Source organism: Buceros rhinoceros, unplaced genomic scaffold, assembly GCF_000710305.1.
Source record: "Buceros rhinoceros silvestris isolate BGI_N320 unplaced genomic scaffold, ASM71030v1 scaffold35200, whole genome shotgun sequence".
In the NCBI taxonomy this organism is placed as follows: Eukaryota; Metazoa; Chordata; class Aves; order Bucerotiformes; family Bucerotidae; genus Buceros; species Buceros rhinoceros.
The window spans coordinates 410-19,731 of record NW_010388456.1 but is presented as its reverse complement, the minus strand read 5'-3'; the positions used below and the strand labels follow the sequence as shown (position 1 = coordinate 19,731).

The following is a 19,322-nucleotide window of genomic DNA, read 5'->3' as shown; positions in this document are numbered from 1 at the left end:
GGTTAGTCACGTCCAGGCAGGGCCAGCCCAGGGGACACTGAGGGTGGAAGGCCACTCCCATCTACGGGCCATACGCTGCCTGGCTGGGCCAAGGGCCAAGGGCCGGGAGTGGGGACTCTCTCGGGATGGGGGGTTGCTCTGCGCTGTCCTCAGCCCGCTGAGAGCAGGGGGAGCTGCTGCAGGGGCTCAGAGCGTGCTGGCACAGGAGCCGTCACTGGTGGTGACGGGTAAAGTCCCCATCAGCCACATCCCGGGGTAGCAGAGGCGCTGCCCGGGTGCCCATCTGGCAAACTGGCTTCCAGTTGAAGTGTCTGGGATGATGTGGAAACTATCTCGAGGAGAGAGAAATAGATGTGCCATGGCCAAGAGGTCCAGGAGCAGCCGGTACCCCCGGACTCGGAGCACAGGATGAGAGAAGCTTGGCCAACAGAGCACACAGTGGGGATGGCATCTGTCACACGCAGCCACCAAACCCGGGCAGAAACCCCACGGTTCTCCCCTAAGCACCAGCTGATGCTCCACGAGTACCTTTGCACTCTGCTAAAGCATTCTCCCCAAATGCCGTCCTCCTCCAAAGCTGCTGAGAGGCAAGAACGCGCAGAAGTGGTTACTCTCACCTCCTGCAACCCAAATATCCCGGAATGTGAACAGTTATTCTTGCCCAGAAAATAAAGAAAAGTCCAAGAGAGCTCCCAGAAGGGCAGTGGAGGTTCTTCACCGGTTTGGCAGCGCCTGAGCATAGCGACCTGCCCTGCCCTGGGCAGCAGCACCCTCTGCTGCCCTCCCAGCGCAAGCCAGGCCTTACTGGGAAACCTCCCGGCCTTACTGGGAACCTCCCGGCCTCCACTGACACCTCGCTGGGGACTGCCGGAGAGTTCTGTGGTTGCTGGGATTCAGTTGTGTTTGTGATGCCTCTTCTAGAGCTGAGGGTGATGAATGATCAAATTTAAGTGAGAAAAAGAAAAGGCAGGAAGTTAAAAACCCCTTTTAATCAACTGCTTGTGTTTGTGGTGCGTGACCAGCATGGAGCTCTCGGACTGGCAACCCTCACCCCTCACCCCTCACCCTTCACCCGGCGGGTGCGAAGCAGATTTCAGGATTCTTAATCGTGATCTGAACCAAACTCATCCCGGAAGCGGATTCCTCCAGCCCCACCAGCAAGTGTCCGCTTCTTAATGGAAAACCTCAGAAGAACTGACTGCTGGGGGAGTGTAAAGCGTAACGCAGGGATCTTAAATGGCAAAATTGTGATAAAGGAGCAAAACTTTCCTGCTTCCAACTTTAGGGCCCTGCTTGGAATGACAGGACTCCTTAGCTCTGCGAGGCTGAATTAACCAAATTAACGAAGTAAAGAAGGAGGAGGCATTTTGGACCCGTGTGTAACATCTCCTCGGTGTTAGACAGCAGCATGATCTGATCAAAGAGGAGCTTGCTGAGGGTTCACGAACACACGCAGTAACCCCAGCTTCACCTCCGTCGTGTTTTCGAGGCGTGTCTGTGCTGATCTCTGGTGTTTTTAACACGTGGTCTCTTCACACCACAGGGCAGCGTGAAGCCCAAACTCCTCCTGGACGAGCAGGGAGCTGGAGAGCTCTACTCGTGGTCAGGACAACGCTGGAAGTGTCCTCGTGTCTCCAAGGTTTGTCCTTGGAAAGTGGACGCAGGATGAGGGAAGACAACCCCATCTTGGCCTTTTTCCTACCCTAGAAAAGACACAAATTTCCATCTGCAAAATACCACTGAACACCTAACGACAACCGCCCTCGCTACGAGCAGGGGCCAGATACATGCTTCCTGCCGCATCTCTGCCTGTTTCTGGAAGCAGCATCCAGCAACCCACAGCAAGGCCACTCGGGCAGCCAGCAGCTCCCAAGGTGTTCAGATCCACCAGGGGATGAACAACCCTGGTCAAGGCTAAACACAGGCACTGAATCTTCTTGTTCCCCAGCTGATTGCTGGTTTTCTCACACAAGGACTAGTCTGTCAAAGATGCCTTACGGGCTCCTGGCTGCCAGCATCAGGGAAGAAACAGAACGGCTCAAGCAGCAAGAGATTTATCTCACTGGAAGGAGAGCAATTGGTCTGCACGGAAAACTCCCCACTGGGATGGAAAACAAACAAGTATCTCGATGCAGTGTGTTGGCTCAACAGGAACATGCTGGAGTTGCCAACAAACACGGTTTAATCGACATCCTGTTTCTTTCCAGCTCCTCCAAGGGGTCAAACTGTATCTCCGGAGGTGGGAGAAACACGACTGAAGCTTCCTGCTTCCACTTCTCTGCCCAACAAACTGTCCTCGGGTCAGAGCGGTGCAAGGACACGCAGCCGGAGGAGATGTCCCCGGTGTGGGGGAACCCTGGGAAGAGCAGACCGTACCTCCACGTCTTCTGGCTAGTGCAACATGTACCACACTGCACCGCGTAGCTGCGGGTGCTTGGCTCTGCAGCTGGATGCCTTCATTTCTATCTCAAACATGTCTGCTGAGATACGCCCCTCGATGGATGAGTCCACACGACACTGATTCCTCTGCAAAAGACTCAGCAGTTGTCAGATTAGACAGTCAGTCACTGGTTGAGCTGGAAGAACCTGGTTCTGGAGTGAAACGGAAGCGGGTTTGAGCTCTGGCTTTTCCAGTGGGAAGTAGCTGATGCCCTCCTCTAGAAACTGCCCTCAAGGGAGGTGGGATTTGTAGTTGCTAACCAGGAGCTTCCCGCAAGGGCGTTGCATCCCACCGAGATGCGCGAGACACCCCACGTCTCACATCAGAGGGCATTGTTCCTCTGTTTTAACTCACGGCTGGGGGGCGATTCCCTTTCTTTGAGTCACCACAAGACCAAGTGACTTTTGAAACATTCGCCTGACACAGCCCCCCTCCCTGGGTAGCAAAGACCTCCCAGTGCGGTGCTGATCCCAAACCTGGCGTTAGCAGAACCAGGAGGGACACGCGGCTGAGGGTGATCCACGGAGAAGGAACCAAGGACTCAGCGTGGACTGACCAGGAGAGCTCCGAACAAGAGTCAGCGCCAGCTCTACTGACACAAAGAGTCAGACCGTCCTTTTGCTGCAGAGGAGAGGGAAGTTACAGGAGGCTGGATCGTGCCAGCGATTTGCTCCGTAGCCTGCGGAAAACTACACAAAGTTAGAACCGTTTAGCTCATCTCACACAAGAATGGCGTCTAAAGCCGCCTTTGCCCTTGTTTCTCCCCAAGCTGCCGTTCTGGTGGGGCTTGTCTCAGGAGCAGCGTTTCTTGAGCAGGGTTTCTCTCATACGAATAGAAACAGTCTCATAATCTCTCAACAGAACTCGCAGTGTGAGTTTGCTGCTTTAGGTAACGCCCAGCAGAGCTGAAACCACTGATCTGGCGCTAGCTGTGAACCCAGGAGCTGCTCAGGTGACACCCTTTGGGACAGCGCTTCGGCTGAAAGGTAAAACCAGTGACCTTCCCCGTTCACACCAACCATGGGTGACAGTGGGTGGTGGCGCCAGACAAGTCAGAGGGCTCTGACAAACAGACCCCTCACCCTCCCACGCCATCTCTTCCTACGCTGCTCAGCAAGCCTGGTGTTACCGTCTCGGTTCTGTGCCCTAACTCAGGCTCCTCGCTCACCTCCACCTAAAAACACCGGCTGAGGAAGGGCGGGAGGCACCATCACCCAGCCCAGCAGTAGGGCAACTCAGTACAAAGAAAATGAAAGTCACCGTCACTTCCTGCTGCTCCCGTGTCACCACCCACCCTGCAGCGAGCAGCGCTAAAGCGTATTTGCTTCTAACAATTGTCGCTTCTCTAGTGCCTTATAGACAGCTCATTCTCATGATTAATTTCTACAAACAGCAGACTCTCTCATCTAGCTCCAGAAGCCCCTCGGGTTTTACTCCCCACTGGTGATCTGTGATGTAGGACGGTTGTAGCTGGTGGAGCGTGGGGAGACGAGTACAAACCACACACCAACGACGGAGCATTTTCCCACCCTTACAGCGCAGGAGTTAGTTGTGACACCGGAGACGCACGTCACGACCAGTTCAACAACTCTTTCAAGCCGAAACGTTTTACTGCAGAGAACTCGCAGGAGCCTTTGAGACCCACTCGCTTCCTGGGGGTGTTTTCTTTTCCTCCTGTTTTCTCCCCTTTTGCTACACCTCTGCTGACATCCAGACTCAGCTCTGGGTGTCTTCTGGTGCTGTGTGGGCAGCAGCCCAGGGGAGGGGGGAAACGCAGACCTAATTACAGGGGACGCTCTCAAAAATAGAGCTGCTTTTCCCCTTGTCCGTGAGCTGGTGTGAGGGGTAGGTGTTCTAGCTCTTTCCGCAGTTTTGGAACAACAGGAGGGTGGAGTTACTGGCAGACGAAGTGTTTTACACGGGTTTAAACTAAGCTCAGAGTAGCCATCACAATAGAAACAACTGAAGTAAGCTGACATATTTAGCCGCCTTTCCTTCCTGCTTCCCTGCCGCATCTTTCCCTCTAGTGTTCTTTATAGGAATATCAACCACCTATTCCGTCCCTGCAGAGCCCACAACACCACCACATCCTGCCCCGAACAATTACATCAAAAAGGACAAGGCAGAAGTGCCAGCGCTCAGCCGGGGACAGGGATCAGCAGCCGCAGCCCCATTCCTGGAGGTGCACGTGGAATGTCTCGGGGAGGAAAAAGAGGCACCGTTTTGCCTCATGGTGGTGAAAACTTACTGTACTCATATGCAAGAGTCTGAAAAAAAAAGCTGTGAGAAGGAGAGAGGCCTTGTGGTTTGCCAAATGGAACGGTCCCGGGACAGAAAGATGGAGAGGTGTGGAGCAGCCAGAGCCAGTGTGGCATGGCCCCTGTCACCACGGGACGGGCACGGCCGAGGGCAGCACAACAAAGTGCAGCTTGAGACAAAGCAGCTGGTGGTGTGACGTGTGTGGCAGTGGGAGCCCGGCTCCCGCTTCCTTCACCTCAATTTTCCACACTTTTCCACTCTGAAGGGCCCGGAGAGCTCGTTGGCTTATCGGGAAAAGCTGGCTCTCCAGAGCACGAGGGATGAGTACGTGGGACCGGTCCCATACAGGGCAGCAGCGCACAGGCTGCGGTCATACATGTTCTACACCCTCATTTGGGGGGTTTAACTCTAAAAACTTGCCCTCGGCAGAAGTTCAGCTTGGAAAGTTTCCATGCTGGAAGCTTTACTTGCCTTCTTTTGAAGGAATTCAGAGGAAAAGATACTTTAGCCGCATCTAAGGCTGACAGAGTGTTTTGCAGTGGTAGGTTCTGGGAAGGTCCCGGCCTCGCTCACGCGAGGCTGGAGCAGCCGCTGCTGTGCGTGTGAGCGCCCCTGAGAACGCCCCGTGCAGGGCTGGGTCTCTGTCAGGGTCAGCACCCCCGAGATCTCTGTCTCCACTGTGCTTTGAGCGGCTGGATTCGAGGATGAGGCTGGGGAGAGGCTAGAGGATTGTGCGTTTTAACTATTCCATTTTCCAAGGCTGGTGGAAGTCTGGGTGCAGCCCTGAGGCTGCTCTGATACACACTGGGACGGGCAGAGGATAAAGCAGGGCCCTGGGTGGCTTCAGAACACACTGGAGAACTGTAACTGAACACTTGCCGCGCCTTGCTGCGGCAGTCGTTACCCTTGACCATTAACCCCTGACTCCCGTCAGACACATTACTGGGTTTGACTGGTCTTAGATTTGATCCAGACAAGCAGCTCCTACGCTAGTCAGCACAAGAGCCAAGAACCCCTCTTGCTGTGAAATCTTAAACCACATGGATTTTGAGGAGAGGTTTTGGAGACTCTTAAAGACACAAAATGTGCATTAACTCGACCAATTAACTTCAGTTCAACTTCCTAAAGCTGAAACAATTGCGAGTGCAGCTCAAGAGCAGGGGGTTTGTCTGGCCTGTTTGGCTACGTCCAGCCCGAAAGACAGTAACTGCGTGTGGTGAAGCTTGAACGTGGAACGGCAGCGCACGACCCAGAGCGGAGGGCGTGGAAAGCACCCGGCGGTGACCCTCGCCTGCAGTTTGTGCTATCCCACCTGAGCCTCAACACGGAGATGGAAACAGAGAGTGAACTACGACATCCAGAAAGGCAGAAACAGAAAATAAACAGGGGAGAAGTTGTGGGCTAGAGGGACTGTCAGTAAAACGGCTCCAGAGTGGGTGAGGTTTGAGCAAAGCGGCAGAAGTCGTGGGAGTTCTCTGGGAAACAAGCTCAAGAGGAGTAACGCCTTTCCAGAAGCGCGCCCGTGGGCTGCTCCTGCGCCCGTCACGCGTTCAGAGGGGCTGCTCCCCATCCACCCACACCGCAGACACGAAGCTGTTTTAACCTCGGCTCTGGTGAACTACAAACCTTTTGGAAAATACATCCCGTGTTAGATGACATCCAACCCGAACCAACTTCAGACCGCCCACAGAGAACGGGGCGAGTTTGATGCTAAAGCATCAGGACTGAGCTCTGGGAGACCCGGCTTGGGCTGGCTCTTTGGATCCGCTCTGACTTTGGGCACATCACCTGGGGCTTCGAAACAAGCCGCTGCCTTAGGAGGGTCTATCTGCTCACCGTCGCTGCCACTCAAAACCTGCTTTTTCGATGACCTGCAGCTCCACAGCCAGTTCTTGCTTCTGGGATGTACAACTCAGCTCCTCACTCAGTCTCCCACTGCACTGGTGTTTGCACCGGCATTTCTTCAGGTCCATCGCAGCAAAGAGCTCCGTACGGTTACCCGAGTGCTTAAAATTACACCCGATATCGATTCCTGTGTTAGGTCAGGGCTAAACACAAGTGGGTTTTTTATAAATGAGAAAAGAAGGCAGCAAGAAGGCACCAGTCTAGGAAAATGGCCTGAAAGCACCAGCTGCTTTTTGGTTGCACCGTTATTTTTAGGTGGGCTTCAAACTGCCCCAACGGAATAGACCATCTGCAAGTCCGCAGCTGCTAGGAATAAACCGCGGGTGAAACTGTGAGCGTGTCTCATCCCTCGGTCACCCAGGGACGTTTGTGGCTATCGGTATGACTCACTTAATGAGTGTTTGCATTAGCCAAGCACCCGGAGGTCAGAGCCACGCGTGGGACCCCCTCGTGTGTGCACAGAGACAGTCGCTGCCCCAGAGAAGTCACAACGTAAACAGAGGTGACAGAGTAAGGACCGGAGGGCAACAGCGGCTCAGCGAGGGGCTGGCTGACCCACAGCAGAGCAGTGTGGGGAGTAAACCCCGTAGCCTTCATCTCTCTGTGCAGTTATTTACACACGGAATCTCACTGCACCTCACTGTACTCACAGGAAAAATAAAAAATCAAACAAAAAATAAGCCACGGGACACGGGGTAATTGTTGTTGTACAAAACTGCACTCCAAGAAGTACGATCAAAGCTCCCAGATCGAACACTTAAATACCTGTGGGATTAAGGAAAACAAGATGGAATTAGGAAGATCCTTGGTGTGACTTGAGTAGATCAGCACCGCTGGTCAGGGAAGTGTCTGTGATTTTCATCTTAATCTGAGTAAGTCTCCCAAGGTGTTCCACCTCCAGTCGTTTCCTCGCTCTTCGTTAAGCGGAGCCTCCCTGTGACAGCACCCCAGCCTCTCCGCCCAGTCCAAACCACCCCTGCACCCCGCCATGGCGACACATAAAGCCAACTCTCCGGAGGAGCAGGCGCAGCCATGTGCAAGAAACGGTTTCGTATCAGAGATTACATCAAAGACTGGAAACGTCTGAGATGTGCTGAACTTCAGACACTTTTCTGAAGAACAGACTTCGCTGCCCCAAGTCCACCCACAGCAGCAATAAGGGCTGGCCACGGCCACACGGGAAGGGCTCGAAGTCACTTTGAGGGGAACCCTTTCCTCCTTCACTGAGCCTCAGGCTGACAGCAGCTGTCCCAGTTCTCCGGGGTTTTTTATTCCAGTTTTTGCCCCTATCTGGCAACATCCCTATATTCCTCGTGGCAGCCTCCTGCACGCAGAAAGCTCTCGAATGAACACACAATACAGGTGATTTCTGAAGGGTTCAACCTAAAGGCTGCTCCAGCCACAATCCTTAATACACCAGGCACAAAGACGGGTTTGAAATTAGTCCCCTGCGACATAAAGCAGCAGCTTCGCTTAACCTGAGATGCAGGACAGCATCTGATTGAAAAAAAATAAAAGAAGGCATAAACTTAAGCAGAGAACATGCTTTATTGAGAAGTCGATACAAGAATAGCACATTCTACCACATCACGGGAACAGGGTTTAGCTTCTGCACGAGAACAGCCTTCTTCCCTACTCCACAGAGACCTACTTTGGTGGACAGGTTCATGAGGACTGGTGGTTAGTTACGATACAGGAGCAAAGGGTACGAGCCAGCACGATTCAGTAATGCCCACAAGGTACACACCATGTACTGATGATCTTTTATCTTTTTCTTTTTTTTTTTTTTTTTTAGAAGGCAAAGGCAGACAACCATTGTTAGAGCAGTAGAGAACTTTTCCACGCAAGGATGGGTCAGTGGTTCACAGGAAATGGCTCCTACCTACCGGTACATCACACGTGCTTCATCCCAGACCCCATTCAACGAGGAAGCGTTGGAAGGTTTAAATGAAATGGGCACTGTACGATGCTGCCATCGTCTACCCCAGGATTGTCCCCTCTTTTAATTACACTGGAGCCATATCGGAAACTTGTGGCACAAGGACAGTGGTTATACTTGAAAGCCATGGTATGATAGTTTCTTCCGGTGGTGCTGATGGGAGAGAGGAAGTAAAAGCTTTTTTTTGTTTTTACAAAGACAAACGAGAACGCGCTGTCGGGGAAGCGGACCATCCACACAGCACAGTGGAGCTGCCACTGAGGCACAGAACGGACACTAGAGGCAATCCAACGAGGGACGATACCTGCACTGTGGAGTATCTGTGGCTGTTTGGACAAGGCCAGCAAAAATCTGTCCCAAGTTTTTATTTCTTCAGTCTAGAGGAAGAAAGTCCTCTCCAATACCAAGAGACCTATGACTCAGGGAAGATTGTTCTGGGAAAAACACCTCCAGTGAAATGTTCTGAACAGGCTGCTTCTGTGTAAAGAAATCCGCTAACTCCAAGAGATAAACCAGGAAAAACCAGTAACTTATCATCTAAGGTCCCTCCAACAGACGGGGCATTGCAGTAGCTCCAGGAGCAACTCTACGAAACACCTCAGACCACGATGTTCTCACACCCTCAGCCTTGACCCCTCCAGGGTAACATTAACAATCACACCGCTCAGTTACAGGGTACGCAAACGTCTGAGTGGACAACACGAACGACGTGAAGACCTGCTATATTCTATGGAAAACACTGCGGAGAGCGGTGGCATGTTCCCCTACTGCAACTATTCGATACGTGCAAGGGACAGTCCATCGGACACTAGTTCAGACTGCTGAAGTCAGTGTAGCTGCAGCTTGGCGGAAACCCAGACCTTCCCCAAACAAGCATTATTAGACCTTGTTCAAAAGCCACAGAAGTTCTCTCCATTACTTAGAACACAAGGAACCTGAAGGAAGAAACGACCAGATTAAAGGACACAACACAACCTCATTGGAATAAGAACATGAGGGTAAGACCAGTGACTGGACAGGTACAGTACCAGATACCAGAACTCCTTGGGCCAGTGCTGCTAGGAGCATCGCTTGGGTCCTATACAGATCCAATCCTTGCAACCTCATTGAGGCCGAAACATAAAGTTCCTCAGAACTAGCGTCTGTGGTGGGCACAAAAGATCTGGGCCAGAACAGTACCAAGGGGAGCTGATCTTTCGGGGGTACTGTACCAGCCAATCACAACAGCAACAGATACGACAGAGATCCCTAGGGTACGTCCTACTGCTGGGGTTCACTGGCTTTGGGAGCGACAGACAGTTAAGTTCCCTTCGGAGGGGTCCATTTCAGACAGCTGGGATCCATGATCTTGTTGCTGTTGGATCTTTTGGCCTCTTTGGCTATCCACTCATCAATCAGATCCTGAGGAAAGGAGCAGGAAAGGCCACGTTAAAACAAACGATCCACGGAGGAGAATCATCCACGGTGCGACATCACACGTCTGAGTCCATGATGCTGAAGATGACCGGCCTAACTGCTGAGCCTGACAAAAAGAGCGATTCCTCCACAGGGCCTTCCCGGAGCCCGTCCAATCACACTGGTAAGGCTACTACAAAGCGGAGTCTCAGGGAGGTGAAAACAAGAGAGAAGCTGCTACATCCAGGGATTTATAAACCACTTGTCTGACACCTAACACAGGTACAAACAGGACTCTTTCAGGAGCTCGTCACCTCAGCTCACTGCCATGCCATCCCTTTGCCCAATAAAGGGTAGGCGCAACGAGGACCACGATGGAAACGTTGCTCCATCGCTCCCCTAAAAAGCCGCTTACAATGAGCAACGTTACTCCACGCACCAGGAAGGAAGGTCAACACCGCCTGTTTCTGCGCTGCTGACAGACCAGGCTGGATGTCGTTTGGTCAGTTGCTGCGTTTGAAAATTGCGGTGCTCCCCCAGTGGAATGGGGAGGCTGGAAAAGCCAGCACGATGCCAAGGAAATACCGATTTCAGCAAGCCCGTATCAATCTAACGGCTAAATACAAGGAAACAGAAACGCAGGAAGAGCCACTGCAACCCTTACCTGTCTTTTCAGGACGAGGTGTTTTCCCTTCCAGTACTTGAGCATCTGAAGCGCCTGCAATGTGCTGACGATGTCGACAGGGTTGACCGCAGTCTCCTGGCTGATTTCTGCAAACCAGTATCAGTCCGTGTTAGAACAGAGACAAACCCCTCTGCAACAGCCTGCAACGGTTAATTTTCAAGGACCAGTTCCACACAACTAACTCCTTTTGAGGCGATACACACAGAGTTCCTTGGACATACCCCAGAGGTACACGAGCGTTACTGCTGCTGGCGGCCTCGTGTGCTCTGACCACCCTGGTGACCTGCAGCGCTGCTCTACAACGCGCCTTCGCTCAGCCCGTCCTGAGGAGTGACTGACTGTGGACAGAGAGCCACGAGGACTGCACAGACACAGCCCGGCTCCCCCCAGGCTGAGAGCCAGCCCAGACATAGCAATGATTTAACAACAGCAGTTCTAGGATCCGAGTTAATAAGGTGTAATCCTCTGAAAGGAGATGTAGCTGCTTCTTCAGAACCACCTGGCTGGGAACTCCCTGGCTCTGGGAAATGCCACGTACTCCTGGGTGCTACAAACGTGCTGTTAGAAGCTCTCCAAACAGTATTTTTCTGAAGTATTTTAAAGCCTCTCAGTGGAGCCATTTCTCTTTCTACAATTAACATTCTAATCCACAGATGGATAAAGGTCTTTGCTGAATCTTTTTAAAAAAGATGTATTTTTTTTACAAGTGGCAGCCAGTAGGAACTTTCTGAACTCGGCAAGCTGGTGTCTCCTCAGTGGTGGCAGGACTGGAAAGGAGCCATACCCGGCTACGGGAACACTCTGCTAACTGCGAACACCCGTAAGAAACACCCTGACTCACCTAGAGTCAGACTCCTAGGTGAGGAAGAGGAGCGGGACAGACACTACGCCCCTGAACCAATTCACTACAAGCTTCTCTAGCGTGAAAACACACCTTTTATAGAGATCTCTTTTCCTTGGAAGTTATGCAGGTAGCGAAGAAGAACTTCCTTCCAGTAACTACGGTAGCTGATGAGACCCAAATCAGAGAGAGGGCGTTCTGGAGAGCCAACTTTTTCTTCTACTTTCGAAAGCAAATAGCCTGTAAAGGGAAGAAAAATCTGTTTATCCTTGCTCAGGTACTCTCTGCTGACTGCCCTCCTCTTCAGCACACACACACACACCACCTACGATGAAAACTGCTCGACCACCACCATAGGTACGTCAGTTTTCTGGGGGAAATTGTCACGTTGGACAGAATGTTTCCCAAATCTCTCACTGTACTTACTGAAGTCAATGAGCATTTTGCCGTAACCCTGCCTCATGTATTGAGGCATTGTCAGGATACAAGAAACATTGTAGTTGAGGAAAGAATTCTTCTCCTAAAACAAGAGCAGAGAGAGGACAGATTAACAGGTCTGGATCTGTACAAACGACAGGGATATCACAATGCCAACAGACTGAACAAGCCCATGCAACTGATACAATACAAGGTGAAAGCAGCCACAGCAGAAAAACCTGCCCAACAACCTGTCACACCATCACCCTTCAGCTCCCAGCCTGGCTTAGGGTCTGTCTGGATCAGCCGGGACACGGTGCTGTACCTGAGGAGCAGCCAGTCACTCCCTCCCACCTCCGTCACCCACCAGTTTTACACGCAGCAAGAATGAAAGAATACCAATTCCTAAAGAACGCAGCTTTTATTTGGGAGAATATTCTCCTCCTCATAGAGTTTCACTGCCTGAGATACCCAAACCAGGAACTGCACTGCACGGTAACCCCGCGTCCGGAGGGGGAATCGCCTTCTCTGTGCTGAAGTAAGAACACCCAGGAAATGCATTTCGCCACGTGCAGCAGATCAAACAAACAGGTTGGCTCTTGTTTTGTTGTTTGTTTTTTTTTTTTAAGGTAGGCGACATCTCTGAGCAAACAGTTGAGAAAACTGGCTCCTGCTCTGAGCTTGGCCAGTGACTTACTGGTGCGATCTGCTTCAGTTACTGGAGTTGCGGCTCAGCTTTTCCACCTAAGAATTTTTATTCCTTCAGGTACTTTATTTAAAACAGTAAGGTCATGGCAACTAATACTTATTTCAATATATTTTTCTCTCTAAATTTCTTTACATTTCCTTTATCCTTACTCTTGCCTACATTTCAGACGCCACTACGCTTGCCAGCAACAACAGTCCACATGAGTGATCTGCTTTTTACTAGTAATGAGGGAAGATGCTACAGCACAGCGCCTCCACCCCTGCAGCGACCAGCAAGAACGATTCATGCAGAGCAGGTCTGAATCTTTACCTATTCCTAGAAACAACAAATCCCGAGACTGCAGAAGCTCAGAGGGGCGATTCAGAACTGGTAACTGGTGTCTTAAATCTCATTCTAGCAATGTATATTTTCAACTCACCTTGGAGAAATACCCTATCAGGTGGCAGCCAGTGTTGTCAGCTTCCGTCATGACGTAGAAGAGGAAGGGTTCAACATCATAGTACAGTGTTTTATGGTCCAGGAAAAGTTTTGCCAGCAGACACAGGTTTTGACAGTAGATCTAGAAGCGAAAGGAGAAGCAGATACGCCTGTTTATTACCATGGAACATCCAAGAGTGGGCAAAACCAGGCACTCATGGGAAACAACCAGAAAATTCTCAGCCATCTGAGAAATGATGGACAGTCTTTCAAACAGAGCAGCCAGGCCAGGAAACAAGCCCGTTTGTGATGCCACTTGCTAAGCCCAGCTTCTGAAGTGGGGGAACCACCTGCGATATCCACCTCTGAACGCCCCGACCACCACATGCTCAGTGAAGGGGAGCAGGAGGTTGGATTTCGGCTTCCTTGCACTGCCCCGTGCTTCAGGGTGATCTCTGGTAACTAGGTAAGACTCCCCTCGCTTCTGGCAGCGCAGAATTCAGCTGGTCAATGCGTCTGATTCGTTCTGACGTGTCTGGAGTTGCAGGTTCATGTTCTCCCCTTTGACCGAGGGTTAAGGAGGTTGCCCTCACTCCCATCAGGCTGCTCCCCACCCTAACCCCAATCTGACCGAGTACCCGCAGCGAGAGGGAGGTTGGGCAGCAGCAACCTCCTGAGGCTGCGCACAGAAATTGCCCACCAACTTTCAGAAAGGATCTTGACACTCATCTCCAAGCACATTATGAGACGACAGAACTGCCAAACCCAACAGGGCTGAGGAAAAACTACAACGAAAAAGCAGTCGAAGCTACTGCCAGAATTACAACAATGGACAGACTCCTGCGGCCTTTCTGCAATTACAGGGAGAAAAGGGCATTTCAGCCTCCAGAAAAAGCACTGCCCGGCACATCTGGAAGAGTCTCCACACTCCGGACTGGCCTAATGGTCGCAGTCAGTTACCTTGTTCTTCTTCCCATCCACTTCAAACACTGAAATGGAGCCTTTGCGGTAGATTTCATCACCCGGAGGATGTTTCCAAACACATTTTGCCTGTGACAGAAAAACAACATTAGGGTGATGTTACTGTTTTAAGGGAGGAAAAGGTTACAGCAGCTACTGAGAACACCAGGAAACGTGCAGTCTTCTCACCTCCCAAAGCCAGCAACTTGGCTAGCAAGTTTTAAATGTTTTCAAACGGTCACATGCTGACATCAGATTTGAAACGCGGGATTCAGCTCTGCCCTGGCCCTTACCATGTGTCTGCGCAGGATGGTCTGGCTCTTCATGTATTTGAGGCAGAACTCACACATGTAGAGACGTCCCAGACGAGCGTACTCCTCCGGGTAGGGAGAGTGATACCAGGTATCCAGCTCGTAACGGCCAAAAGCGATCGTTTTAATCATATTGCTGCCTTCTGTGATCTGGCCCTGGAGCCGCAACTTTTCCTAGAAAGGAAAAAACAAGGATTATTTAAAAAAAAATTTCAGTGTGACCATGTCTAACGGTCCTCCCAGAGACCTCTCCTCAAACAAACTCTTGAGCCCTCTCCTCCAGCAGTGCAGTCACTGGCTGCTCACCAGACGCCCTGTGACCCAGCGCTTTGCAGCATGCTAACACCACGATCGCACTCTTTCTGTCCTGCAAGCAGCATAAGCTCCCGGCCACTGCGGGCTGCATCCCTAAGCTGCAGGGAGAGGACACAGCCGAATGCTCTGCCTGGCCTATTCCAGCTGCCGTGGTCACTGGTAACATCAAAGGACCTTGTGGTTCGTCTCTGGAGATGGAAGGCAGCTCTGGAAAGCCTCAAGCAGAACAAAGTTTTGAACCCCACTACACAGGCACCGGCTACTGTCAAGATGGCTTTTGTCTGTTGTCCCCAGCACTCCTCAGCTGTTCTTTCAGCAGGTGAAGCTGTCCACTCTTCCACTGAAAACACCCCTTATTAGATGGGACTGTCACTAACTCTTCCTCCCGCAGTGCTGCAGCATTTGTCACTGCCAGCACCAAGCCCCAGCCGGACTTTCAGCAAACCCTCTGAATGACCAGGGAACATCACCCCCAGTGTAACGGCACTGCTTGGCTGGGCTGTGGCTGCTCTTCTGACAAACTCAATCCTCAAACTCTATTCTCACGAGGACAAAACAACCCAGAACACCCACGTTTCCAACGCACACACTTGCTGTGAGATCTGTTACAACTTAGGGGTCTCACCAGATCCTCAGACGCCCGCGCCTGCGCCCTTCGGAACAGCTCGAGGTCATACTCGCTCGTAAGGTTTTCCAGCAGAGGTTCTCGGGTATTGCCGTAGGTTTGCCTGTGCTCCTACAATACAAGAACGGGAGGGTTTGCCGCCACGCTGCTACCCAGCAGGTGGATCCTGCAGCTCTTTCAGCTGAGAGAGTATCAGGATGACTGGCAAAGCCAAGCTCCCGCTCGGTGGTCCCATCCCAGGCAGGAGGGAATGGAAGAACAAAGCTACTGCTTTTACCATGTATTTTTCTTTCTGCTCTTTGCTCAGTCCCGAGTTCCTCTTCTTCCTGAGCTCAGCTACTTTCTCTTTGTACCGCAGCTGCCTCTCTGTAGGTGCCTGAAAGGAAGCAGAGGTGGAAACCCTCACTAGGCTTCACCCACTTCAAACAGCACTCTTTGCCTTCCCACCCTGAAGGACCTCTGTCCCGGCTTTCATGTTAGGAGGCTTGCTGCCTCCGAAGCAAATCCTGCGCTAATTGGAGGACACTGCAGGTACAACACAGGAATGTAAAGCAGGAAATTCTTCTTCGACCACAGCCTGCCTTTGCCAATGTAGTTCAGTCCCACAAGACAGGGTGCACTCTGTATGCACGACTTAATCACGGGGAAAAGCTCCGAGCTGAGTCATTAATTCATCTTGACTCAAGTCCAAGACTCATGAACTGAAAAATGTCATTCCCCTGGTTTTATTCTTTTCTATTTAGTCAGAGTAAAACTGCAGTTTACAGTTCTGCAGGAACTCTCTTGTCCTGCACAAAGCACCCAGAAGAGATCACTCTGGGAGCAGCCCCAGCCTCCTTTGTAACGTTACTGGCCAGTGCCACCTCTAGCTACCCCAGTCTCTCCTTTAAGGGATGCATTGAACCGCCCTGCTGAAACAAACCGGGGGTGACAAATGGCACAAGAGCTCGCCTGAGAAGCGGAGAAAGAAGATCGGGTTAAAACCATTGTCACTGGAAACCACAAGCAGGCAGGTGCCTACCTGGTGCCGGGTGGCGTGCCTGTTGTTGTCATCCTGCCGGTGGGCCAGCATCCGCTCCTCGATCTGCTTATCCCGGCTCTGCGCTCGCACCTGGAACCAAAACTCATCTGTCAATGCTGCGCTGGCAAACTGCCGCCAAAGCGTTTCTTCTCTTGCTTCAGTGAACTTTCTCTATCATCTGTAACTCACAGATGATTTGACACACAAATGCTGCTGCCTTACACCTGCAGCCATCCGCTGGAACACGTTAATCCCATTTTCTGTTCACAAACAACTGGTCTTGGCATCCTATTCCAAAAACCCCACGAGGAAGATAAACCAGGAGACTCACCTTGCACTCATCTGCTGAGAGGTTATGGTACAGCGGGCAGCCCGATATGGAGAAGTGTCGCTCATGCTTTCCAGTTAAGTGTCCTGCAAAGGATGAGAAAAACCCCAAACTCTTCACAAACAGCCATGAGGAGGTTTGCAAAGTATCCCAGCCGGGCAGACCCCTCTCAGGAGCCGCTCGAGGAGCATGCTCAGGTCACGAGCAGCGTGACAGCGGCACCACACTTCATGGCTCAGGGCACGGGCTTTAGGAACAAAGCGGGAGAACTGTTGTCAGGCTAACTCAAAGCTGCTCTGCATGCAAGCAGCCAGGGCATTACAGGTCTGCGATCGTTTGCTTCCGAAACCCTGCTTCTGGCACAGACCACTGCCCTACACGCAGGACTCCTCACCTTCCTCCCACTGCTCGCCTCTCTGCCCCATCATCCCCCAAGCACTCCCGGCCAGCAAACACCTCCGGGGAGAATATTCCTGCCCAAACGCTGCACATCCCTTCTCTACACCCACTTCTCCCTCATACTCGTCATCCTAATTAAGTGCGGACTGGTACGACGTACAACTTGACTGAGCGGGGCTTGGAACGTCACCGCAGAAAGGCAAAACCCAAGAGATTAAGCCTGGAGCTGAAATTACCTAAAGAGTTACAACCAGGAGTGGGGCATTTCATGTTGAAATTGTAGCTTTCGTGGAAGCGGCGGCGCTTAGGGCGGTGAGACAGGTCACTTCCAGAATCCTTCATGGACATGTCCTTGGCAATGCTCTCATCGTGGGAAACATTTGGACTGGAGATATCAATATCGGACTCTGAGGAAGGGGCATTCCCGGTGGGGGTACGAGGCGGTGACTCGTCGTGATCTGCTGCATTTTTAGTGTCTGAAAAAGAACCAAGATGTTACAGATTGGTCTGAAAGAAAGCTTTCAAAAACACAGGTAAAGCAACGCCGGAGAGCTGTCTCAAACCCTCTGTCCTCAGGGTAGCACATTGTGCCCTCAGAGAACAGAGTCATATACCCTTTACAACAGCTTTTCGCACACCTCGCCACACCCTTCGTACCTCTGTCAGAAAAGTCGACCACCTGCTCGGTCTCGGACCCAGAGGAGCGCGTCTGCCGGAGCGGGTATTTCTTTGGAGTCACAGGAGTTGGCTGCTGCTGGCTGCGGGTCACCCTCCTCGTCGAATAGACGGGCTCTTCTGCTCCGAACGACGGCGGGTTACGGACCGGGCTGGAATCTGATTCCACAGAAACACCATCATTGCAGCCACGATAACCGCCGTCAGTCAGCAACTCGACCCAGAGGAGCGCGTCTGCCGGAGCGGGTATTTCTTTGGAGTCACAGGAGTTGGCTGCTGCTGGCTGCGGGTCACCCTCCTCGTCGAATAGACGGGCTCTTCTGCTCCGAACGACGGCGGGTTACGGACCGGGCTGGAATCTGATTCCACAGAAACACCATCATTGCAGCCACGATAACCGCCGTCAGTCAGCAACTCGCCTGGCGCGTGCTCTGAAGCCTGGAACCCCCCCAGCCGAGAGCACGGCACCCAGAGACACGCTCCAGTCTCCCCAGCTTACACTTACCAACAGCGAGGAATCTGGAATTAGATCAGCTGTCTCGGGACTTAATTAACTAGTGATTACAAACCAGCTCCCACTTGGAAAGCTAAAGAACGCTTAGTTTAGATAAGGACTATCAGGGTTCAGACAACCCTTGGCAACAGAAGATTTCTGCCGCTGAGGAGCTCACCCGGAGTGTGGCTTTGTATTCCTGTACTGCTTCTAGACTATAAAACAATTATTTTTGCATTAAAATAATGCTTTCATAACCTCCGAATGTCACAGGCATCCCATACACATCCAAACCAGCTTTCCTCTTGGTTTTGAGACCTCATTACCCGCTGATCATGCACGTGTATTTCTTACCTGCAATAAAATTTGTCACAAACCAGATTCTTTATCAAAGCGTCTACGTGGAGCAACGGCGAGAAGCTATTGCCTACCGTCGCTGATGCCAGATGGCAGCTCGTTAACTAGCAGCCAAGAAATGACTAGACTAACACTAAAACTGAGGAGGTGGATGGGCACATTTGGTGCTTCCTCTTTCAATCTGGGTGCCAAAGTAGGGGCACGCAAAACCAACGGCAATATGTTGATTCCATTTATTGCAGAGCAGGGTCAGCAGCAGCAAGGCATAAAAATACACCTCCCCTTGCAGTACAGCCACACGTTTACGTTCTGAAGCTCAGGAATACAGAGTACACTGAGCCTCTCGTTGCTTAAGAGGCTGCTTTTCTTCTCCTTAAGAAAACGAAGCGTTTACCTTGAGAGCTCTGACTGAGCCTGGCTGAGGAACGGGTCACACGGGCAGATCGTCGTGATGTGCCGTCGCTTTCAGAGCTGTCTGTGTGCTCAGGGTCAGTAGAGAAATCGGAGTCTTCTGTTCCATCTGAGCTACTGCCCGCATTTCTCTGCAACACCACAGACCCACACATCAGCACAGGGGCACTTACACTTGCATATTGTATTTATACTATAAAAAAGAGAAAATACTTGATGCTACGTAGATAAATTCAAGCTGACACAATGACAAATGCAAACTAATGAATGTCGAGTGTATTACTGTGGAGAAAGTACTTCAGTTTATTAAATACGCAGTGTCAGACAGTGCCTTCGATAATAAAAAGTTTCTGCAAACCGATCCACTGAGATCACAATAGCACCCAACTTTATTTAAAGCAAAAGGTCAATGACGTTTCA

General features: G+C 51.5%; 1 protein-coding gene across 1 annotated transcript; it reads right to left on the bottom strand.

Moving 5' to 3' along the window:
• Positions 1 to 8,136: 8,136 nt before the first annotated feature.
• KAT7 (K(lysine) acetyltransferase 7) lies at positions 8,137 to 19,057 on the bottom strand. Its single transcript, XM_010145971.1, has 14 exons — positions 18,886 to 19,057; positions 17,624 to 17,800; positions 17,203 to 17,442; positions 16,571 to 16,653; positions 16,240 to 16,329; positions 15,496 to 15,594; positions 15,219 to 15,329; positions 14,261 to 14,452; positions 13,968 to 14,057; positions 13,009 to 13,149; positions 11,891 to 11,984; positions 11,558 to 11,704; positions 10,603 to 10,709; positions 8,137 to 9,944 (listed from the first exon to the last, which is right to left on the bottom strand). Exons 1-14 carry the CDS (start codon positions 19,055 to 19,057, stop codon positions 9,843 to 9,845), a joined length of 1,845 nt encoding a protein of 614 aa, XP_010144273.1. The 3' UTR covers positions 8,137 to 9,842.
• Between the last annotated feature and the right edge of the window lie 265 nt (positions 19,058 to 19,322).

What these genes read in the sequence shown, in the direction of transcription:
- KAT7 (XM_010145971.1), bottom strand. Translation starts at nt 19,057, where the DNA reads ATGTGTGGGTCTGTGGTGTTGCAGAGAAATGCGGGCAGTAGCTCAGAT. An exon ending in CAAAATGCTCATTGACTTCA is followed by an intron (nt 11,705 to 11,890) that starts GTAAGTACAGTG and finishes TTCCCTTTACAG; the next exon opens with GCTATTTGCTTTCGAAAGTA. An exon ending in AAAAGAGATCTCTATAAAAG is followed by an intron (nt 10,710 to 11,557) that starts GTGTGTTTTCAC and finishes ACTGGTTTGCAG; the next exon opens with AAATCAGCCAGGAGACTGCG.